The 25,824-nt window shown below is 42.1% G+C and overlaps 1 protein-coding gene across 2 annotated transcripts in view; it reads right to left on the reverse strand.

The window, feature by feature from the left end:
* Window positions 1–3,719: 3,719 nt before the first annotated feature.
* Window positions 3,720–25,824, reverse strand: part of Kat14 (lysine acetyltransferase 14) — a 47,541-nt gene continuing 25,436 nt past the window's right edge. Inside the window, exons 7-10 of one of the 2 annotated variants that reach the window (XM_048348745.1) lie at window positions 10,846–10,982; window positions 9,879–10,054; window positions 7,964–8,154; window positions 3,720–4,455 (exon numbers count right to left, since the gene is read on the reverse strand). In XM_048348745.1, coding sequence (XP_048204702.1) covers window positions 4,282–4,455; window positions 7,964–8,154; window positions 9,879–10,054; window positions 10,846–10,982 — 678 coding nt within the window. In that variant the 3' untranslated portion in view covers window positions 3,720–4,281. Of the gene's footprint in view, window positions 4,456–7,963; window positions 8,155–9,330; window positions 9,379–9,878; window positions 10,055–10,845; window positions 10,983–25,824 lie in introns of those variants that run through there. The other variant, XM_048348746.1, reaches the window with a different exon arrangement.

Below are 25,824 nucleotides of genomic sequence, written 5' to 3' on the forward strand. Positions count from 1 at the left end.
GAGTATATTGGAAACCGTGTATACTAGTATTGGAACTAGGAAATTGAAAGGGAATACCAAAATTGAGAGACACAGGGTAAAAAAAGACAAACAACTACAAAAGCAATACTTGCAAAACTGTTTGGTGTAAGTGAACTGAACACCTCAGGGGGGGAAAGGGTAAGGGGGAGGGGGAAGGGGAGTATGAGGGACAAGGTAACAAACAGTACAAGAAATGTATCCAATGCGAACGTATGAAACTGTAACCTCTCTGTACATCAGTTTGATAATAAAAATTTGAAAAAAAAAAAAAAACACGAAACATTAAAATCACCAAAACTGCAGGCAGATGTTGTGGATTGAGTTGTCTCTTTCTAAAAGATATATTGGAATCCTATGGGGCACCAATGGCTCATGCCTATAATCCTTGCTACTCGGAAGGCTAAAATCCAGAGGGTATAGGTTTGAAGCCAGCCTAAGCAGAAAAGTGCATAAAATTCCACCTCAAAATAAACAATGCGGGGCTGGGGATATGGCTTAGTGGCAAGAGTGCTTGCCTCATATACATGAAGCCCTGGGTTCAAGTCCCCAGCACCCCATATACAGAAAACCGCCAGAAGGGGCGCTGTGGCTCAGGTGGCAGAGTGCTAGCCTTGAGCAAAAAAGAAGCCAGGGACAGTACTCAGGCCCTGAGTCCAAGGCCCAGGACTGGCAAAAAAAAAAAAAAAAAACAACAACAAAAAACAAAACAAAACAAAACAACAGTGCCTTATCTTGCCTTTGCCTTTTCATCCTTGCTTTGCTTGGCAAAGATGTTCTACCTTTTCTATGTTCCTAGCTCTATAATGTTTTTAGAATAAAAAATGCACTAGTGAACTCACAAGTATTAGGTAATTGTATAGTGACCAGAATTAATGACCAGAAAAATGAAGACAATATAACTTCCTCAGTTATTTAGAACTCATGCTGTTAGACAGTAAATTATCCGAGAAGCCACATTTTGAAGGATCAAACCTTGGAGTCTTTGTTGGAGTATTAGCAGTCTGCAGGCAGCCAATTGTTACAAAGGCCTGCAGCCTGCAAATACCCTTAACACTGTCAGGAAACAGGCCAGAAAGAAAACAAAAACAATATCAACAAACCAATTCAGCTCCAATAGAGAGCTGACTTTGGACGCCATGGTGAGTGACTGAGACCAGCCAAGAGACAGGACACAAGCCTCGAAGACAGAGACATGTGGCATGGCATAATGGCTCCTGAGCTGGCCTGACCATAATAGGGTCAGGTCAGGGAGCAGGGATACAGGAAGCTCCCTGTCTCAGGCACTTATCTGACAGGTTCAGTAACCTATAGGCCAAATGCCCACCTGTCTCTAGGGATTCAGGAACACCTATCACCTGGGAATGGGACTTTCTTTCCTCTAGGAATTCAGGCACACCCATCAAGAGAAGGTGCTAGATAGTACAACTCATCATGTGGCCAATGATGGCCCTGGCCAGACCTGACCTCCTTACTACAATGCCACTTGTGGCACAGAAAAAATAACCAAATTATACCCTGCCTCCTTATTTGAAATTTCAAAATAAATTATGATTTCAAATATATAAGAGCATGGTAATTTGAGAATGTTCTTCCAAATCTTTACCTCTTGCATTGTAGAGAATCACTTTAGAGGACTAGTTAAGAAACTAGTTAAGGACTAGTTATTAGAAACTGGACATGGTAGCTCATGCTTATAAACTTAGAACTTGGGAGGCTGAGGTAGAAGGATCACTTGAGTTCAAGGAGTTCAAGGTTAGTCTTCACAACCCTGTCTCAAAAAACAAAAGAAAAAAAATCTGGGTATGGTAGTGTACTCCTACAATCACTCAGAAGATTGAGTCCAGCTTAAGCTGACTCAAGCCAGCTGAGGCTACATGAGACAATCTCAAAAAAACACAAACAGGGGCTGGGGATATGGCCTAGTGGCAAGAGTGCTTGCCTTGTATACATGAGGCGCTGGGTTCGATTCCCCAGCACCACATATACAGAAAATGGCCAGAAGTGGCGCTGTGGCTCAGGTGGCAGAGTGCTAGCCTTGAGTGGGAAGAAGCCAGGGACAGTGCTCAGGCTCTGAGTCCAAGGCCCAGGACTGGCCAAAAAAAAACACAAAAAAAAACAAAACACAAACAGTTCACAAGCATATCTACTTGATGTACACACTTGTCTGCCTTCCAATTGGATGGGAACTTGCACCCTTGTTTTTCTGTCACCTATTTCTATAGTGACAGAAAAAAACAGATGCCCTTCCCAGCTACGGGCAAACACAGCTTCCTAGAACTAGGAGGCTACCTAACTTATACCCCTGCTGGTAGTCCTAAATCCTATCAAGAAAAGTCAGGAATAGGGAAAATTATTCCTGCTCTTGTCTGTGAAGATTTGTTGCTAGGACTTAGACACATAGTGAAGATCCATAAATCTACAGGGACCCCCTAGCTTCTATGGTTTTACAAAATAAAACAGTTTAGATATGGTCAAGCAGGGAAGGAGTGTGTGTGTGGGTGTGTGTGTGTGTGATGCTAAAGAAACATGGTTGTTTTTAACTATACTTTGTATTTTTTCTTTTTTGGGTATTGGGGGTTGAACCCAAGATGTTGCACATGCTAGGCAAGTGCTTTGCAAAATTGTTTTTAAATTAACAGATCAGGGCAAATCCAAGTTAAACATCCACAAATTTAGCCACAAGACCTCTCAACTTGAATAGCAAGCTACCCAAAGAAGGCTCCCATAAGGAGACATCTGGTACTGTTTTGACTGATACCTTTCCTGAGACATCTATCTGGTATAGTAATTTGAGTAACATTTAGTCACTGCTTTTTTAACCTGCTTATTAAGTTTGTTTCTTCTAGATTAGAGTCTATGAAGCTACAAAAGGCCATCAAAAAGGAGCCTGTAATTCTAGTTACTCAGGAGGCTAAGATCTGAGAATCACAGTTTAAAGCCATCCAGGCAGGACAGTCCATGAAACACATCTCCAATAAACTACTCAAAACAAAAGGCCAAAGTGGTGCTATGGCTCAAGTGGTAGGGCTCTTGTCTTGAGCAAACAGAAGCTAAGGGACAGTGCCCAGGCCCAAAGTTCAAGCCGCAGGACAAACCAAAAAAAGTAGACTCATTTGGGAAGGAAAAGAAAACAAACAAACAACAACAAAAGAGATATGAGAGTGTTAGCTTCAAATTATCACCCTAAGGAAAGGAAACCCAAACTGCTACCCTAGATGGCAGAACCACTTGGAGACTGGCTTACTGTAGGAGCTCAACATGATCCTGTGAATATGGGGACTTGCAATCTCCAAGAGTAGCCCCACAGCAGAGGATCTATATAGGGTTCCAAGGGCCTGATGCAAACTTGGGCAATTTTCTAGAGAATTCATTTCTCTTTAGATTCTCAAAGCTATCCATATTCCATAAAATTAAGAGCTACTATTCTCAATTAGGGAAAATTTGAAAGCAAACTGAATGGACTAAAGACTAGGGCTGCTACAAGGAAAGATTTATATTTGAGAATATCGGCTATTTTTTGAAATACTCTTGCTGGATCCAAAAAGTCCTGACTGATGGTCCACCTCCAACACCCGCAAGCAGCTATAGCCATGGCTGGTTTTGCTTGTACCACCCCATACTTCCCCTCCCATCATGCCACCATCATAGCATGCGATCTAAAAGCATTCAGCTCAATGACAAACCATCCACTCAGGCCAGGGGAGAAAGTGATCATTTATTACCAATCCAAGCTTCCTGAAGATCTATCAGGCAGAATAACTAAAGCAACATGTGGACACAGACATGGGGTTTATTTTTTTGGATTGTGACCAAAGTCAGTAACAGACAACTTCAGTGCCCCAGAAGCTCCCCTGAAGTAAATTTCACCCAGCTGGATTACAAAAGAAGTTATGTAATCATCTCATATCTCTCTCCCAGACAGTGCAGTGTGCTGCCTTGCACTGTGCAGACCTTCAGCAGCTCCTGTATCTTCTTGTCCTCTTAATTCAGACAGTCAGACTCTCTCTCACCAAGATTATCAATTTATTCTTTATTCTTACATACTGTCAGTTTTTAGTTAATGGTAGAAGCCACTTCAGAAAGAACAGGACAGTGGCTGTGCCCACTACTCATTCCACTGCCCACTGCTTTGCTCACCCAGCTGAGGGGATTGCAGGAACATTTAATCACAGCAATTAGAGCCCACAGAGTAACTGCCTACCCAATCCATGATGCTGTTCTCTGACAACCAATGGTTCTTTCTGAAAAGCTGAGTTCATGTCAGCGCCGGAGCCTCAGAAAGAAAGCATGTTTACACTCAGTACTGTCCAATGGGTAATACTTATCATAAAAATCTAAAACATACTCTTCAGTCTTGAATCCAAACTTCTGGTACAGCAGCATAGCAGGGTTGCTTGCTGAGACGTGAAGGGTCACATCCTTGCCCATGCAGGTCTGCCAAGAAAGTAGAAAAATATAAGGTAAAACGAAACGGCCTGAGGGAAATTGAGTAGGAGAAGAAACTTTTGTAAGTGCAGGGAATTAGTTATAGAAACAGAAATCAGGGACCAAGGCCGAGGCACTGCAGTAGCTAGCAACAGCTAGAAATCAAAAGGCATTTTCTGCTGATCTAAGCTCTCATAAGATTAAACAAACTGACGTAATGTCAGTGTTTTTTTTGTTTTTGTTTTTTTTTTTTACCCTGAAGCATAGGACCAATTGGGATACTTTACTGTAAGCTTTATTATTTTATTTACAATTAAATTACTTTTAAATAAAATTATAGATCAGTATCAACTTATGACAACCTTAAGTAGGAGAAAATGGTAAATTCTGCCTTTGCAAACGAGATACTTTATATTCACTCCTCCCATAGAAAAACGTATAAGAATTTATTTTCTAGACCCACTAGAAAAGGTGCTAAGTTATATACATATATACAGATATAAAATATTAACAATTATGAAGTCTGAATATCTTGTATAGACCTTCTGAACCTCCCATCCCTCCAAAAGTGACAGATTACTTTCTCTGAACTAACATTTCTGCATTTAACACTAGCCTAACACTAGGGGAAAAGTACTAATCATCCTGTGAATACAAGACAAAATTTTAGATTCTTTATCTAAATGAGGTGCCCCAGGGCTTGGAGCTATCTCAGTGGCAAAGTGCTTGCCTTGCACATGCAATGTCCTAGGTTCAATCCCCAATACCAAAAAAGAAAGGACAAAAAAAAAAAGTTAAAAAAAGATGAGGTACCTCAAAAGTCAAAAAAGCAAACTAGGAGCAAAAAAGCAAACCAGGAGCTTGCTTTTACTGGGAAAGGCACTGAAATGCTGAAGTTGACAGAATCCCTGAGATTTTTTTTTTTTTTTTTGGCCAGTCCTGGGGCTTGGACTCAGGGCCTGAGCACTGTCCCTGGCTTCTCTTTGCTCAAGGCTAGCACTCTGCCACTTGAGCCACAGCGCCACTTCTGGCCATTTTCTGTATATGTGGTGCTGGGGAATTGAACCCAGGGCCTCATGTATACGAGGCAAGCACTCTTGCCACTAGGCCATATTCCCAGCCCCCTCCCTGAGATTTTTATACTGTATGGTTTTCAGAGCCTGTATTAAGAATTCTGTAGGTCACCAGAAAGCTTCCTTCTTTCCTCTGCTTAACTGACAATGTGCATCAAATGCATTTTGGAGACAAGAGAAGAAGCACTACCACAATACCAAAAATAAGAGATTGTTATGGGCAAGCAGAGCAAATTCTACTTACTTGCCCAAATACTACTGGCCCAGCCTTGTGTTTGAGCCCTGGGGCTTATTGTGTGGTTGGGGTACAGGTGCCCAAATTCAAAGATGAGCCTAGCAAACATTCAGCAAAGTCTGTCTCCATGCCAGGACTTAAGTTAGATGCACCAGTAACAATCAAATTATCTTTGTCAGAAGTGGTGCTGTGGTTCAAGTGGGAGAGCGCTAGCTTTGAGCACAAAGAGGCTCAGGAACAGCGCCCAAACCTTGAGTTCAAGCCCCAAGACCAGCAAAAAGAAACAAAACTTGATGGGCGCTGGAGGTTCATGCCTGTAATCCTAGCTACTTAGGGAGGCTGAGATCTGAGGATTGCGGTTTGAAGCAGCACTAAGTTCAAGCCCCATGACCAATAACAACAACAAAAAAATCATCTTTGTCATTGCCATGCCCTTGGGACCTTGATGACAGAAAATCCCAGAAGTACTCTGCTACAACAAGATGACGGACACATAATCAATTCTGTGGATAAAGTGACAGAGAAAGGACACAGCAGAAATAACCCAGCTAGTCCCAGCTGAAACAACACAAGGTGGCACATCTCAACTGCCAGGGAATGATTTACATAGTCTCTGTTTAGAGGAAAGTGATTTCTAGGAAGAGGTTTTTCAAGCTTCTAGCCAAGATCTTGGAATCATTAAGCTAGTTTTATTAAATAACAAAAAAGCAATGGTTTTCTATCACCATCATCTCCTTCATGGTGGTACATCCCCAGAATCCTGCTACTCAGGAGAAAAGTAGAAGGATCACAAATTTGAGGCTAACCTGGGCTATATAGCAAGACTTGGTCACAAAACAAAACCAAAAAATGAATTTTGCCCACACTAAAATTCAAAACCCAGGACTGGGAATGTGGCTTAGTAGTAGAGTGCTTGCCTATCGTGCATGAAGCCCTGGATTTGATTCCTCAGTACCACAAACAGAAAAGGCCAGAGTGGTGCTGTGACTCAGTGGCAGAGCACTTGCCTTGAGCAAAAGCAACTTAGGAACAGTACTCAGATCCTGAGTTCAGGCTAGGACTGGCAAAAAAAAAAAAAATTCAAAATCCTCTATTAGGAAGATTTATTAGAAATCAAATGGTTCCTAAAAATTACCAGAGCCGGGCACTGGTGGCTCACACCTGCAATCCTAGCTACTCAGGAGGCTGCGATCTCATGATCATGGTTCAAAGCCAGCCTGGGCAGGAAAGTCCATGAGACTCTTATCTCCAATTAATCACCAGATAACTGGAAGTGGTGCTATGGCTCAAGTGTGTGGTAGAGCGCTAGCCCTGAGGTGAAGGGCTCAAGGACAGTACCCAGGCCCAGAGTTCAAGCCCCACAAATAAACAAACAAACAAAAAAGTTACTAAAAAAACTCTGTAGTGGAAAATAATCCTTGCTCAAAGGAAGGATTTTTTTTAAATGTTAGAAAACAAATAATGGTATATTTTTCTTGAAACATATATCAAAGGATGAGTTGAATATTAGAATCAAGGCTTAAAAAGATCTCATCAATTTACACAGTGACAGTCAAAAGTAGTCATCCATATCAACACAGTTTTGATAACTACTTAAAACAATATGCACAACTGGGCTGGGAATATGGTCTAGTGACAAGAGTGCTCGCCTTGTATATATGAAGCCCTGGGTTCGATTCCTCAGCACCACACATATAGGAAAAAGCTGGAAGTGGCACTGTGCTCAAGTTGTAGAATGCCAGCCTTGAGCAAAAAGAAGCCAGGGACAGCGCTCAGGCCTTGCGTTCAAGCCCCAAGACTGGCAAAAAAAAAACAAACCAAAACAAAACAAAACAAAAAAACAATATGTACAACTTTACTCCGACTTCTCAGAGTTATGAGGGTTTTCTTCTAGAGCAGGAACCGTTACCAACATGGACAGCACTCATGCTTCATAGTGTCACACTTGTACTTTGTTGCTTTACCTATGACACACCCACAAAGAAACTTGGTGTCAATAGCAATCTTATTTTAGGGGCCAGAGTTTTAATCTGCATGATTTCACAACCTCAGAAGTGGTGACACCTGGTTTCCTTTCACTTGGTCTCTAAGGCACTCTCTGTCATGCTGTACTGGGAGAGCCAGCTCAGCCTTGTGACTCCTTTGGTCTTTCAGAGAGCCTTGGGCAAATCAGATGGATTAGTGTTAATCACAAGCACAGATAACTTACTTGAATCAGGTGATAAATCATGAAAGTTGCAATCCCTGCTCTTCTCCATTCAGGATGGACCAACAGAAATGAAATGTAAGCTTCATTATATTTCACATCAGGAACCATGAAGCCAAAGGCAATAATGACTTTCTTATAAAGGACAACAACACTAAAATCTGGATACTGCAAGCACTCCGACAGGTCAATGCCTAAAGAAAAGAAACAACCAGACATTCAAATTGTGTGCCTTTCAGAATTAATGAATGCCAAGCTGTTTAGTCTGTACTTATACCTACACCTGCATGCTAAAAAAAATTCTAAAATTGAAGGCAAAGATATTACCATAGATACCACACATTCAGATCATAAAAATAAATTTTCGAAAATATCAGAATTAACATAGTCTTTTCTAAGTACATATGCTAAAAGAGTAGAAGCAAGACAGGTGGGGTACTAGAGTGATCAGGTTCATAAATGGACACATAGGGCTTTGACTCAGCCTCCTCTACCAAGTGTGTGACTGGCAAATCTCAAAATGTCTCAGTGTCTTGGTTCCTACAATGTGTGAGATGAGGCACACACCAAGACTGACAGAGCTGGGTAAAGATACCCTGAAAGCATCTATACCATATTCTTTTTTTTTGCCAGTCCTGGGCCTTGGACTCAGGGCCTGAGCACTGTCCCTGGCTTCTCTTTGCTCAAAGCTAGCACTCTGCCACTTGAGCCACAGCGCCACTTCTGGCCATTTTCTATATATGTGGTGCTGGGGAATCGAACGCAGGGCTTCATGTATACGAGTCAAGCACTCTTGCCACTAGGCTATATTCCCAGCCCTATACCATATTCTTTATCCCATTTATATTATGACTGTTAAGCTCTAATGAATGTTTTCTTTCACAATAAAAAAGTAAAATAAAAATGAATTCTGTGCATAACATATGGAAGATAAAGGCAGAAACAAGTGTCTCTAGAACGTTACCTGTGGCCAATACCACTCCCAAAAGATTGAGTACAACTCTGCCACCCACAAACTAGTACATGATTCTGAGACAATAATGGTGGCAAGCTTTAATCTGGATGAAATCTTCTCTGACATTTGGAAGACATGCACTAGTTCCTTTAGTTTTCAAAGCAGAGCAACAGGGCAATTAGAATGTGTCCCTCAAACTGTTTTGTTAAGATGGGCAAAATGAAAAACCATCCTGGATTTACTTTTATTTCCAAAATCTATGATTGGAGCATTTGGCTTAAAAAAAATCTTTTAGCTATACTTGCACACTCTAAGGAAGAGCTAAACAAACAATAAATAAAGAATGATTACTAAGTCAAAACAAGTGTCCAAACATGCTCAAGCTACCAGACTGTGTATCTTTGATAGACATTACCTGGTATCTAAACATAGGTAGAAGCAAAACAGGATGGATCTTTTTATTCTGGAAGCAGAGACAAACAGGGAAGAAAAACAAACAAAAATACTGTTTATTACTTTAATTTCTGGCTCCTTCTTGATCTTAGGAAAGTGAGAGATATTTTGTACTTTATTTATTTGTTAGTAGGCATAAACTCAATGAAATCATATGGGTAAGAGTTTAGGGTCATATGGCATGTACGAATTTTAAAAATTACGAGAGTAGCCAGGTACTGATGGCTCACACCTGTAATCCTAGTCACTCAGGAGATCAAGATCTAAGGATCACAGCTCAAAGCCAGCCTGGAAAGAGAAGTCTGTGAGACTCTTATCTCCAATTAGCCAGAAAAAAAGCCTAAAGTGGAGCTGTGGCTTCAGTGGTAGATCATCAGCCTTGGGAGAAAAACAAACAAACAAATGAGGCCTTGAGTTCAAACTCCAGTACTAGCACCAAAAATAAAGTAAAAATTAGCAGGGCAAACTACACTGAAAATTGATGTGCCTTGTTTGGGAAAGGGAACATACCAGGCCAGAAAAACTCTTGACACATGGAGTTGATTGTTGGGATGTGATTTGGTCGGACATAGCAGTAATCGAGAGGTGCTTCAGGCTCAGGTATCCAGTGAGGATCACTCTTGTGCAAGTGAGAACGAATCTGTGACAGGAGCTGTAGTTTGGGTGGCTTTGTCTCATAATCACGCCTCCAGCACCACAGAAAATAAATAAATTCAAGTCAAGAGAAACACTCAGTATTATTTCTAGCTATATGACTTAGACACACTTCTGATTTGCTTGAAATATAAAACTAAGTTGCAATGCTTTATATACTTGTTTATAGATGTTACAGCTTTTTGGTATGATTTAAAACTCACATTCATCAGGCCAGATTTCTCTATACCCAACAGGGATTGTACTAGGAGCTGATTCAGAGACAACCAGGGAACACAGTGCTGAAATAGAACCAGCATGCAGAGTCACTCCAGGAATCTGTGTGCTGACACAGGGATGTATTGCCTCTCCACATGTTTACCCAGGAACCTAATGCTGAGCAAAGAGGGTAAGGGGAATGACAAAGCTGCAGATCAAGTGTGGTACAGCTGACGACACTGTGCTCTCTTAGTCAGATGCCTCTAGAAAGCTCAACCTCCACTTCACTGCCTGGACAAGTGTCATTACAAACTGTCCCAACATCCAGTTCAGGTACTGGCTCAAAATGGAGACATCTTGCCATTTCTTTCCCCTTCATACACTATTAAATATATACAACTTTAATATTTAAAATAATTATTATGATAATCACCAAGAAACATGACAACTTATAACTTATCCTTGTTGTTTACATTACAAAAAAGGCTAACAGTGGATGTAGAACAACTGTCCTCACCAATAATTGCTTACAGTATTAGGTCTTTAGTCAGTCAACAGAATAGGGTGCAGAAACCAAAAATATCAGCTCACTACACGCTCGACATCACATCTCTTCTGTTTATACCTGATATAAGGCTTCAAGATCCGAGAAGTATAAGGGCTGATAATACTCTGGTCCAAAGCCATATCTTCTGATCCCACCAAACGATATAAAAATTTGGTTGTCTGGTGCCGAAATCCTTTCCTAGATGGTAAGGCAGTCTATGGAAAAGAAACAATGGTTATATAAAAACAAAATTACTCAGAGGATCTGTTCATTTCTATATGTTATGGTCCAGAGTGTCACTAGATAGTCAGGACTGGCCTTAAATCTGAAACCCTTCTGCCTTAGCACCCTCTCTCCCCAGTGCTGTAATTATAGGGGTGTTCTACCCTGCCTGGCTCTGGATTGAACCAGGGCCTAGGGCATGCTAAGTGCATTACTAGTTGGCTCTTCCTTTTGGGACTCAAACTTGGCATTTGACACTTATCACTCATTGGCAAGCATCCTACCTCCTAAGCCACACCTCCAATCCTGTATTACTTATTTGGAAAGTTCAAGTTTCAACATATACTTTGCAGGCATTTTTACCTAAAATTAGCATATAAAAAAACTAACACCATTAGAAGTGTGCCACAGCGAAGATACAAATAAGCAAACAAATACTGATGTTGCCAGCAAACTTGATAGTCTTTAGGGCCCAGCATTGGTTCTGCTCTTGCCACTGACCGGTGCCCAGATGCCTGAGGAATTGTACAACACCTACCAGAGCTAACAAAATGGGAACGTAGACGCATCTGCTTTCATTACGAAAACAACGAACTGTTGGGTACTCAGTATTTTCCTCATGTGAGTGCACACTGTTTGACGTTGGGATTTTATTTCTGTTCTAGCAAGCATTAAATAATTGATAACTTAAAAAAAAACTAACACCAGTTCAAAGTCACCCATTAGTCAAAAGTGACACAAGTTTCAAATTTTAAAAATCTAAATATAATTTTAAAAAATCTTCATATAAGTGAGTGAAATTCAGGGTTGAACACACTTCTCAGCTTCTCTAGGTTTTCTTCTGTCTATATTATGCTTTCAACTTACACATTAACCAGCATTAATATCTAGTAGATAACACACATATAAGCTATATTATATGACCATATTGTTATCCTAAGAGCCACAGGAGCCAAATGTTGCTGTCCTTGTGTATGGACTTTGTAAAACATGTCTCTTTTTCCATTACTAAAGGTTGTTGCCAGCCAGTGGCTTGGGGGGAGAAGTGGAGATGGAGCCTACGAAAGAGACCCAGGCAAGACAGACTCTGGAGACCAGACTCAGAGGTGCAGATCTAGTTTACTGCGCAGTTTCCAAAGCTTATATAAGTGAATCACCCATCTTCTGTTGTAACCAACAACCAATAGGTAACAGACAGCTTTACTTATGGACTCTTCGGGGTAGGGACTTTCCAGAAGGCCTGGGCTTAGGGTGGAGTCAACTCATGCCTTAATGCCCATTGGGTTTGCCCAAGAGCATGTGGTGACTCTACTGTTGGCAGCAGAGTCCTGGGCATATGTGACTCTACACTGATAGCCACTAGCTCCCCTGGGGCATTCCCCACAAAAGGGGGCAATAATGGGAGTGATGCAGCATCCCTAAAGCCTATCTCAACCCTACCAGAGATTTGAGGGCAAGGAGATTCTGGCCCTTCCTCAGAAGGATTTCCTAGAAGAGCTAGTGGAATCCATGTGTTTCTTTTAGAACCTCGACAGCAAAGCCAGGCACTGGTGGCTCACACCTGCAGTCCTCAGGAAACTGAGATCTAAGGATTGCAGTTTTTAGCCAGTCTGGGCAGGAGAGTCCATGAGACTCAACAAAAAAGCCAGAAGTGGAGCTGTTGCTCAAGTGGTAGAGTATTAGCCTTCAGCAAAATTTCAGGGATAGTGCCCAGGCCCTGAGTTCAAGTGCCAGGACAGGCAATAGATAGATAGATAAATAGATAGATAGATAAATCCAAGATAGATGCAATGAGGGATGCTGTTTTTCTTTTTTTGTTTTATTTTGTTTTTTGTTGCCAGTTCTGGGGCTTGGACTCAGGGCCTAAGCACTGTCCCTGGCTTCTTTTTGCTCAAGGCTAGCACCCTACCACTTGAGCCACAGCGCCACTTCTGGCTTTTTTCTATATATGTGGTGCTGAGGAGTCGAACCCAGGGGCTTCATGTATACGAGGCAAGCACTCTACCACTAGGCCATATTCCCAGCCCACGGGATGCTGTTTTTCAATGAAAGCTGCTCCAGGGCCTTCAGTCATGTAGTAACAGAATGTGTGCAATTAGGGTTTTATAGCAAAGAGCTGAGGTAGAAGATTAAAAGGCACATTTATAAAGTGGTGTGCCAAGGGCTAGATGAAGTTTAGAAACCTGAGTTGTTTTTGTACAATCAGTTTGCTCGTAGCCTAGAAAATAACTTTACTGAAAGAAGAGCAAGACTTCTTCCTTTGTAATTGGCTTTCATACTTTCCCAACCTGGACACTAACATTTTCAAAGGCCAACTTTGAAATTCTTCCAAGCTGAAAATAAGTTTCAAAGTAATATTCAAAGCTCAGAAGTTTTTAAACATAGTCACTAACAATTCCTCTCATCCTGAGGGTTTAAGTAGCTCTTCCTAATGAAAGGCAACTGATGCTACCCATGCCTTTAAGCTGGATGGGTCTTGTGAATGGCTTTGACCTATCAGAAAGTGACAGAGGTAACACTATGAGACTTTCAACCTTCAGACAACTGGCAGCTTTCCTTCTTCCCTTTTGGGAGTCTGCTAGCATGTTAATTCACCTAAATGACTGAATAACTACAGGCCACCTGGACACAAGCTCTGGGAGAAGAGAAGTATCCTGGTGATTCTAGTTCCAACACAGCTCCCTGGTGAATGCAATCACAGAAATGACCCCAGCCTTCAACACATGAAGAACCATCAACCTATTGAAGCAGTCAATCAACAAAATCAGACAAAATATTAAGTAATTATTATGCATTACATATGGTAGCTAAATGCCTATAATCTCAGTTACTCAGAAAGTAGAAAGCAGGAGGATCTCAGTTTGACTCTAGTCAGGGCAAAAATAAGTGAGAATTCACATCAGTCAGTACTAGGGATGATATCATATGCCTGGGTTTCCATCCACATCTAGGGCTTGCCCCAGCAAAAGCATGAGAACCTACCTGAAAAATAACTAAAGCAAAAAAGAGCTGTGAGTGTAGTTCAAGCATTAGTAAGGCCTGGAGTTGAATCCTCAGTACTATCAAAAATAAAAATATGACAAATCACTTATATTCTGGGGTAGCCTGAAACCTAACTGAAACAGCAGCTGTTGAACCAGTAGCCTCTCTCCTATTCCAGTAGTCTCAAGGAGAGTCCTAGGATCCTAATGGATTTTAGAGTTTCCTGACTTCTTTCCATCTGCCCTGCTTTCACTATATACCACCTTCCACTCAGCCTAGACCACTACCATAGGCTCCTATTGGTATTTCTGCTGCCACTCCATCCACATCAGCCATTCTCTACAAGAAGCAAATCTCGGGGCTGGGGATATAGCCTAGTGGCAAGAGTGCCTGCCTCGGATACACGAGGCCCTAGGTTCGATTCCCCAGCACCACATATACAGAAAACGGCCAGAAGCGGCGCTGTGGCTCAAGTGGCAGAGTGCTAGCCTTGAGCGGGAAGAAGCCAGGGACAGTGCTCAGGCCCTGAGTCCAAGGCCCAGGACTGGCCAAAAAAAAAAAAAAAGAAGCAAATCTTTTTTTTGTTTTTTTTTTTGCCATCCCTGGGGCTTGGACTCAGGGCCTGGGCACTGTCCCTGGCTTCCTTTTGCTCAAGGCTAGCACTCTACCACTTGAGCCACAGCGCCACTTCTGAACTTTTCTGTTTATGTGGTGCTGAGGAATCGAACCCAGGGCTTCATGCATGCGAGGCAAGCACTCTACCACTAAGCCACATTCTCAACCCCAAGCAAGTCTTTTTTTACAACATAAATTCATTTCCTCTTGTTCTCAAGTCCTATGTGGCTTCCCACTGTATGTTCAGAATCTAATCCAAGCTCCTCTTTTGTGACTTGCAGAATCCTGCAGAATTGGCCCCATTACCCCTATGGGTAATCTCCCACCCATCTGTTCCTCTACCATCATAAAGTTCCAGTCACAGCCACCAGCCTGGGCCTGGCCCTTCCATCCTGAGCCCTTTTCAGTCTGGCTCTTCCTTGTCAATCAGGACTCAAGTAGTTCAAGTATTACTTCCATAGACAGGCTGAACTTAACTTCAGAACAAAGCAGAGCAGTGCTGCTACCCTCCACCACTGCACTCACCTTGGATCAGGAGATCTCTGAGCCAGTCACTGTCATCTCCTTCCAGAGTCTTAACACAGTGAAGTATCCCTAGCTAGACTAGCGCTAGGCACATATTAATTATTCAACTTACATTTGTGAGATGACAGTGATGGAGATTTAAAAAAAACCATTCCAAAGTCAAATAACGGTGGGCAATGTCAAATGTGTTTCTTCAGGTGGCCTGCTGGGTCCCTTCTCAAACCCAGCTTGTCAGAGGCCACAGATGTGAGACAGAAGGCATAACACAGGGTACAGAAAGCCTGGGTAGCCCAAAGATAGACTGGAAACCAATGAGGCAGAAGGCAGGGGGTTGGGACTGATTGGTACATCACCACTCTCCTTAACACTGTTCTAGGTAGGTTACTGACAACCAATTTTACCAGCCAAGCATCTGCTGGAGGAAACTATTAGAGTAGGGCTGGTCTTCCTAGAGTAGAGGTGAGGCATCATTCTACACAGTGGGACTGTGAGGGTCTGGGAGGTAAAGCTGCCTGATTCTGGGAAAAGATGAGAAGCAGAAGTTAATCCAGAGCCTCTCTCTCATCTTACTGAGAGAATCATAAGCTAGGCATTAGGTGTACAATCTTCACACAGGTATGTATGATCAACAAAGAGAACTGTAAAGGTAGAAAGACTAAGAGAATATAAGCTCACATGGAAAATATGAAGACACACAAATGACTGCAAGATCACAGGAGAAGGATAACAAACTAAACAAACCACACTTGAAAAGAAAGAATTCATTTACCAGATAAGAACTTCTTTTTTGAGGAGTGCCAGTCCTAGGGCTTGAACTCAGGACCTACATGTTGTCCCTCAGCTTTTGTCCTCAAGACTACCACTCTACCTCTTGAGACATACCTCCACTTCCAACTTTAAGGTAGTTAACTGGAGATAACCATGGACAGAGTCATGGATTTTCTTACCTGGGCTGTCTTTGAACCATGATCCTCAAATCTCAGCTTCCTAAAGAAGCTAGGTTATAAGCATGAGCACCAGTGCCCAGATTAGACAAGAACTTTTCAGAAAGCACAGTAATCATCAGGGAAATGAAGATTAAAACTATAATGAAGAAAATTGTGTTGGAACATATTTATAGTCACAGCAATTGGGAAAGTGAGAAAAAGGATTATAACTTCAAAGACAGCCTTAGCTATGTAGTAAGTTTGAGTCCTGTCTGGCTGGATCTTGTCTCAAAAAGCAACTCAAAACAAGACAAGACAAAGCAATAAAAGAAACCACAATGAGATACCATTTCACACCCAGAGACAGCTATAATAAACAGGCAGGTAATTGCCAGGCGCTGATAGATCACACTAGCTGCTCAGGAGCCTAAGAGGTAAAGATCACAGTTCAAAGCCAGCCCAGGCAGGAAAGTCTGTGAGACTCTTTCTCCAATTAACCACCAAACTGGAAGCGGTGCTGTGGCTCAAAGTGGTAGAGCAGTATCCTTGAGCAAAAAAGCTCAGGGACAGTGCCCAGGCCTTGAGTTCAGGCCTCACAATGGACCAAAAAATTTAAAAGGCAGATAATAGAAACATGTGGAAAAATCAGTATCTACACATGTTGCTGGAACATACAAATTACACAACTTTGAAAAAGTCTGCCAGCTCTTCAAAAAGATAAACAGAAATAGTGCTGTGGCTCAAAGTGGTAGAGCAGCACCAGTCTTGAGCAAAAAGACTCAGGGACCCAGGCCCTGAGTTCAAGCCCACAACCAACCAAAAAAAAGGGCTGTGGGCTGGGAATATGGCCTAGTGGCAAGAGCGCTTGCCTCATATACATGAAGCCCTGGGTTCGATTCCCCAGCACCACATATATAGAAAATGGCCAGAAGTGGCGCTGTGGCTCAAGTGGCAGAGTGCCAGCCTTGAGCAAAAGGAAGCCAGGGACAGTGCACAGGCCCTGAGTTCAAGGCCCAGGACTGGCCACAAAAAAAAAAAAAAATGTATAGCTATGCTTGCGTGCTGGAAATATGGCCTAGTGTCAAGAGTGCTTGCCTCCTACACATGAAGCTCTTGGTTCAATTCCCCAGCACCACATATATGGAAAACGACCAGAAGAGGCTCTGTGGCTCAGGTGGCAGAGTGCTAGCCTTGAGCGGGAAGAAGCCAGGGACGGTGTTCAGGCCCTGAGTCCAAGGCCCAGGACTGGCCAAAAAAAAAAGGGCTGTGAATGTAGCTTAGTAGTAGGGTACTTGCCTAGCATGCACCAAGCCCTTGGTTCAATTCCTTAGCACCACATAAGCAGAAAAAGCCGGAAGTGGCGCTGTAGCTCAAGTGGTAGAGTGCTAGCCCTGAGCAAAAGAAAGCCAGGGACAGTGCTCAGGCCCTGAGTTCAAGCCCCAGGACTGCCAAAGAAAAAAGAAAAAAAAAGATAAACAGTTACAATTTGCCGCAGAATTACATTCTTAGTTGTAGTCTCAGAGAAATAAAAACATATCCACACAAAAACTTATACACATTCACAACAGTATTATTCACAGTATTAAAAAGGTAGAAAAGGAAGGACCAACGGCTGCGCGGGACACACACACAATCCAGGATCTGTGAGTCCCCCATTACCCCCCCTCCCCCAACGGGAGACCAGCTACCAGAAACCCAAACCCTACAAAGAAGCTAGATCTCCTTCCCTCCCCTTCCCCACCCCGAGGGAACAAAGAACCCCCAAATCAAGCGGGAAGCTCCCATCAGGCGCTGGGAAATCAGTTTAGCAGGGGAAGGACAGAGCAGCCCCAAGGCTGCACAGGATCCTGAACTGGCCGAATTGGCCCTACCCCCTTCCCAACAGGGGCCGGGGGACGGCCGGCAGTGCGAGCCCCATCCGAGGTGCCTGGATCTCGAGGACTTTTACAACTAAAATCACAGGTGCTGGTGGGCAATACCAGCACAGCAGGGACACCTGGACCTGATCACGCCCCCCCCCCCCCCCGGCCGCAGCGGAGGCGCAGTCTGAGGGCACTAACCCACACCCGGAGAGTTGATCCCACTGGGCCCCACACATACCGCCCCCCACAACGGACTTGCGGGAGGGCGCAAACACAACCCAACAACCGTGGGCTCACTCTGGGAGGAGTACCCCGCTAAAGTGGATGGGGCCACAGCGCCAATGCCTGTTGTAGCGGGCGCACAGCGCACAGGTGGGCGGGACCCCGGCGACAGCGCCCGCTCCGGTAGGTGTACCCCGCACAGGTGGGTGGGGCCACAGAGGCAGCACCTGCTCTGGTAGACGCGCCTACACAGGAGGGAGGGCAGAGCTATAAACCAAACCTGAGAAGCCATCCGCAGATCTCCAGATGCACAAATCACAAAGAAACATAACACAGTTCATCAAAGAGCAAGCCAACTGGCCAGCTCCAAAAAGCAGCATGACTGAAGAAGAGATGGAGAATAAAAAAGCAAATGAGGCCATGTTAACAGGAATGATGGAAAGCGTCAGAAATGAAATCAGAAAACAATTCCAGGAGTTTAGAGAGGAAATCTTGAAGGACACCCAGGAAGCCAAGAAAGAAAGGGAAGCAAAAATGGATACAATGCAAGCCTTCTTTAAAGAAATGGAAGCAAAAATGGATACAATGCAAGCCTCCTTTAAAGAAGACCTTAACATCCCAAGAATTGAAATGCATGAAAAAATAGATTTAAAATACAACTCTTTAAAGGAAGAAATTTCCACGATCAGAGCTGATCTGACAACCATAAATAGCTCTCTGACATCCATAAACTCTGCAATTGAATCCACAGCACAAAGAATTGACCATATGGAATCCAGAATCTCTCGCCTGGACGATGAAGCAGCCGACAACAACCAGAAAATGACCACACTCCAAGAAACGGTGAAGCTTCAGGACAGACTAATCCAGGAACTAATGGACAAAGACAAGAGATATAATCTGCGCACAATTGGAATAGAAGAAGGAGCCGAATACCAGAGCAGAGGGCTTAATCATGTTCTCAATAAAGTTATTGCAGAAAACTTCCCCAATCTCACAAGGGACCCCATCCAGGTAACCGAAGCCTATAGGACACCTGGCAGGCCAGACCCCAGAAAAGACACCCCAAGGCACATAATATTCAAGACTTCAGATCTCAAGATTAAAGAGCAAATTCTGAATTCAGCCAAAGTGAAGAAAGAAATTTTCTACAATGGGAAGAGGATCCGAATAACAGCAGACCTCTCCACACAAACTACCAAGCACGAAGTGAGTGGAAGAACACCATCCAAGTACTTCAGGCTAACAATATGCAACCTCGGATCAAATATCCAACGAAATTGGAGTTCACATTCGAAGGGAAAAGCAGATCTTTCCACACCAAAGAGGAGTTAAAGGAGTATGTGAATAAAAAACCAGCCCTACAGCGAATTCTAAGAGGGAAGCCCCACCCAACAGAGATCATACAAGACACACAGACAGAAACAGAAAGAAACTACAATAGCCAAAGCCCAACAGAAAGAATAGCTCACTAAAGACAAGAAAAAAAAAAAAAAGAGGAAAAAACAGCCCAACAAGAAAATGGAAGGAGAAAAAACAACCTTATCCTTGATCTCTTTAAATATAAATGGTTTAAACTCCCCTATAAAGAGGAGCAGACTGGCAGAATGGATTTGCAAACAAAAAGTTGACATCTGCTGTCTACAAGAGACCCACCGTACAGCAAGGGACAAAAACAGGCTTCGAATGAAAGGATGGAGCAAGATCTACCAAGCAAACGCACCTACCAAAACGGCAGGTGTAGCCATCCTGATCTCAGACAAGCTGGACTTCTCATTAAAATCAACTCAAAAAGACAAAGAAGGACACTACATTTTAATACAAGGAAAAATCCAGAATCAAGACATCACGGTGATAAATGTATACTCACCGAACAAAAGAGGCCCTACATATGTCAAGCAAATTCTCACAGAATTACAGAACAAGATAGACGCAAACACAATCATAGTGGGTGACTTTAATACCCCACTCTCTCCAAGAGACAGATCCAACACACAGAGGATCAGCAAGGGAGCTGAGGACTTAAGTAACACCATATCCCAAATAGATCTGACCTATACAGAATGTTCCACCCTACAGAGACCCAATACACCTTCTTCTCAGCACCCCATGGATGATACACCAAAATAGACCACATCATAGCCCACACAAAGAACCTCAGCAAATACAAAAGTATTGACGTCATCCCATGTATTATATCTGATCACAGTGGATTAAAGGTAACCCTCAATAACAAAGGATACCACCAAGGCTATACACACTCTTGGAGGCTAAACCCCATGCTGCTATCCAACACTTGGGCCACAGACCAAATTAAAGATAAAATCAACGAATTCATAAGCCACATGACAATGAAAACACATCACAAAGAAACCTATGGGACACAACTAAGGCAGTACTGAGGGGCAAGATCATTGCCCTCAGCACTCACATTAAAAGAATGGAAGCAGAGCAGGTGAATAACCTCACGATAAAACTAAAACAACTGGAGAAACAAGAAATGACAGAATCTAAAACCACCAGGAGGGGAGAGATCACAAGGATTAAAGAAGAGATAAATCTGATTGAAAATAGAAAGACCATTCAACAAATAAATAAGACTAAAAGCTGGTTCTTTGAGAAAATAAACAAAATTGACAGACCCCTTGCAAGACTTACAAAAAAAAGAAGAGACTCATATACGTAAAATCAAGGACTACACCGGAAAAATTACAAGTACACACGATATTCAAACAATCATAAGGAGCTATTTCCAAAACCTCTACTCAGCAAAAAACAATAATTTTACAGAAATGGATAAATTCTTAGAGAAGTATAAACTGCCCAAACTGAACCAAGAAGAAATAAATCAACTAAATAAACCAATACCTTACAGTGAGATACAGGAGGTAATCAAGAACCTCCCAACAAAGAAAAGCCCAGGCCCAGATGGATTCACCAACGCATTCTACAAAACCTTTAGTGAGGAGCTAATACCAATACTCCTCAAACTCTTCCGTGAAATAGAAACAGAGGGAGAAATCCCAAACTCATTCTACGAAGCTAATATCATACTCATTCCCAAACCAGGCAAAGACCCAACAAAAAAAGAGAACTACAGACCAATATCACTAATGAACACAGACGCAAAGCTCCTTAATAAAATATTAGCTAACAGGATCCAGAAACTGATCAAGAAAATCATACACCATGACCAAGTAGGCTGCATCCCACAGTCACAAGGATGGTTCAACATCCGTAAATCCATCAACATAACTCACCACATAAACAGATCTAAAATTAAGAATTACATTGTTATCTCAGTCGATGCCCAAAAAGCCTTTGACAAAATACAACATTCATACCTATTAAAAGCCTTGGAGAGAACAGGAATAGATGGAACATTCCTCAAAACAATAAAAGCCATATACAACAGACCAACTGCTAATATATTAAATGGAGAGAAACTTAAATCATTCCCCCTAAACTCAGGAACAAGACAAGGATGCCCACTCTCCCCACTTCTTTTCAACATAGTGCTGGAATCCCTAGCCATAACAATAAAGCAAGAGGAGGACATCAAAGGGATCCACATCGGCAAGGAAGAAATCAAGTTATCCCTATTCGCAGATGACATGATCTTATATCTGAAGGACCCAAAAAACTCAGTACCCAAACTCCTACACCTAATACACCAATTTGGCAAAGTAGCAGGATACAAAATCAATCCACAAAAGTCAGCAGCTTTTCTGTACACCAGCAATATACAAACAGAAAAGGAAATTATGGAAACAATTCCTTTTACAGTAGCCAAAAAAAGAATAAAGTACCTAGGGATCAACTTAACCAAGGACGTGACGGCCCTATTTAATGAAAACTATAAAAATCTAATAAGGGAAATCAAAGACACAAGGCGGGGCAGGGGATATGGCCTAGTGGCAAGAGTGCCTGCTTCATATACATGAGGCACTGGGTTCGATTCCCCAGCACCACATATACAGAAAATGGCCAGAAGTGGCGCTGTGGCTCAAGTGGCAGAGTGCTAGCCTTGAGCAAAAAGAAGCCAGGGACAGTGCTCAGGCCCTGAGTCCAAGCCCCAGGTTTGGCCAAAAAAAAAAAAAGAAGAAGACACAAGGAGATGGAAAGACCTCCCATGCTCATGGGTAGGCAGAATCAATATAGTGAAAATGGCCATATTGCCCAAACTGTTATACAAATTCAATGCAATACCTATCAAAATCCCAGCCACATTCTTCACTGAAATAGAGAAACCAATCCATAAATTCATATGGAACAGCAAAAAACCTTGAATAGCCAAAGCAATTCTAGGCAAAAAAAAGCAGTGCAGGAGGTATCACAATACCAGACTTCAAGCTCTACTACAGGGCCATCATAACAAAAACAGCCTGGTATTGGTATAAAAACAGATCAGAAGACCAATGGATTAGAATTGAAGACCCAGAAATAAAACCGCACTCTAACAGCCAACTGATATTCGACAAAGGAGCTAAAGACATACAATGGAATAAACATAGCCTCTTCAACTACTGCTGCTGGGAGAACTGGGCAGCCATATGCAGAAAACTCAAAGTAGACCCAAGCCTATCACCATGCACCAAGATCAACTCAAAATGGATCAAGGACCTCAATATCAGACCTGAATCCTTGAAACTACTGAAGGACAGAGTAGGAAAGTTGCTAGAACTTATAGGCACAGGAAGGAACTTCCTGAATAGAGTCCCAGGGGCACAACAAATAGGGGAGAGACTCGACAAATGGGACTACTACAAATTAAAAAGTTTCTGCACAGCTAAGGACATAGCCACCAAAATAGAAAGACAGCCAACCATATGGGAAAGGATATTTACCAGCACAGCAACAGACAAAGGCCTGATATCTGTCATCTACAGAGAACTCAAAAAACTAAGCACCTCCAAGCCCAATAAACCTATTAGGAAATGGGCAAAGGAGCTAAAGAGAGACTTCACAAGAGAAGATATAAAAATGGCAAAGAAACACATGAGGAAATGTTCAACATCCCTGCTAGTAAAGGAAATGCAAATAAAAACAACCCTGGGATACCACCTCACCCCAGTTAGAATGGCCTATACTCTGAACTCAGGAAACAACAAATGCTGGAGGGGGTGCAGGGAAAGAGGAACCCTTCTCCATTGTTGGTGGGAGTGCAAATTAGTACAACCACTTTGGAGAACAGTATGGAGGTTTCTCAAAAAGCTCAATATAGACCTACCCTATGACCCAGCCATACCACTCCTAGGCATCTATCCTAAACAGCAAAACCCAAGATATCAAAAAGACATTTGTACTTCCATGTTTATCACGGCACAATTCACAATAGCCAAAATATGGAAACAACCCAGATGCCCCTCCACAGACGAATGGATCCAAAAAATATGGTACTTATACACAATGGAATACTACATAGTGATTAGGAATGGTGAAATATTGTTATTCGCAGGGAAATGGTCAGAACTCGAACAAATAATGTTGAGCGAGACAAGCCTAGAACACAGAAAACAAAGGGGCATGATCTCCCTGATATATGACTGTTAACAAAGGGAGACGGAGAGACAGTAGAGACAAAGTCTGTGAAACAAAAACTGCTTGTCAAATAGTATTCCCCACAGGATTGGGGCAGTGACCCAACAGTATGTAACTAAAACCAAACAATTACTCAACATATAAAGGTCAAAAATTGACCTCTCAGGGGAATACAATAGCTCAAAAGCTATGTATGTACGTTCATATAAGACTACTATCGACATATGGTCTTATATTGACATTACATTTAAAGCCCTAGGCGAACTTTCTTGGGCGTGGCCACGTGGCTACTGTCTATGTTCTTGGTACATTGTGTATTGTATATATGTCTACCTGACCTAGAGAAGAGAAAGAAAAACAGGGCGTAAGATATCACAAGAAATGTACACACTGCCCTACTATGTAACTGTACCCTTTTTGCACAACACCTTGTCAAAAAATTTGCGTTCAATTAATAAACAAATAAATTAAAAAAAAAACAGATCAGAAGACCAATGGATTTGAATTGCAGATCCAGAAATAAAACCGCACTCTTACAGTTAGCTGATATTCGACAAAGGAGCTAAAGACATACAATGGAATAAACATAGCCTCTTCAACTACTGGTGCTGGGAGAACTGGGCAGCCATATGCAGAAAACTCAAAGTAGACCCAAGCCTATCACCATGCACCAAGATCAACTCAAAATGGACCAAGACCTCAGTATCAGACCTGAATCCTTGAAACTACTGAAGGACAGAGTAGGAAAGTTGCTAGAACTTATAGGCACATGAAGGAATTTCCTGAATAGAGTCCCAGGGGCACACAAATAGGGGAAAGACTTGACAAATGGGACTACTACAAATTAAAAAGTTTCTGCACAGCTAAGGACATAGCCACCAAAATAGAAAGACAGCCAACCATATGGGAAAGGATATTTACCAGCACAGCAACAGACAAAGGCCTAATATCTGTCATCTACAGAGAACTAAAAAAACTAAGCACCTCCAAGCCCAATAAACCTATTAGGAAATGGGCAAAGGAGCTAAAGAGAGACTTCACAAGAGAAGATATAAAAATGGCAAAGAAACACATGAGGAAATGTTCAACATCCCTGCTAGTAAAGGAAATGCAAATAAAAACAACCCTGGGATACCACCTCACCCCAGTTAGAATGGCCTATACTCTGAACTCAGGAAACAACAAATGCTGGAGGGGGTGCAGGGAAAGAGGAACCCTTCTCCATTGTTGGTGGGAGTGCAAATTAGTACAACCACTTTGGAGAGCAGTATGGAGGTTTCTCAAAAAGCTCAATATAGACCTACCCTATGACCCAGCCATACCACTCCTGGGGATCTATCCTAAACAGCAAACCCCAAGATATCAAAAAGACATTTGTACTTCCATGTTTATTGCGGCACAATTCACAATAGCCAAAATATGGAAACAACCCAGATGCCCCTCCACAGACGAATGGATCCAAAAAATATGGTACTTATACACAATGGAATACTACATAGTGATTAGGAATGGTGAAATATTGTTATTCGCAGGGAAATGGTCAGAACTTGAACAAATAATGTTGAGTGAGGCAAGCCTAGAACACAGAAAACAAAGGGGCATGATCTCCCTGATATATGACTGTTAACAAAGGGAGACAGAGAGACAGTAGAGACCAAGTCTGTGAAACCAAAAACTGCTTGTCAAATAGTATTCCCCACAGGATTGGGGCAGTGACCCAACAATATGTAACTAAAACCAAACAATTACTCAACATATAAAGGTCAAAAATTGACCTCTCAGGGGAATACAATAGCTCAAAAGCTATGTATGTACGTTCGTATAAGACTACTGTTGACATATGGTCTAATATCGACATTACATTTAAAGCCCTAGGCGAACTTTCTTGGGCATGGCCACATGGCTACTGTATATGTTCTTGATATATTGTATATTGTATATATGTCTACCTGACCTAGAGAAGGGATTGAAAAACAGGGCGTAAGATATCACAAGAAATGTACACACTGCCCTACTATGTAACTGTACCCTTTTTGCACAACACCTTGTCAAAAAAAATTGTGTTCAATTAATAAATAAATAATTTAGACATTAAGAACTAGAATAAACTAATCAGTACTCTATTAAATGAATCCACCAATTAAAAAAAAAAAAAAGGTAGA

This window comes from Perognathus longimembris, chromosome 6, assembly GCF_023159225.1.
Source record: "Perognathus longimembris pacificus isolate PPM17 chromosome 6, ASM2315922v1, whole genome shotgun sequence".
In the NCBI taxonomy this organism is placed as follows: domain Eukaryota; kingdom Metazoa; phylum Chordata; class Mammalia; order Rodentia; family Heteromyidae; genus Perognathus; species Perognathus longimembris.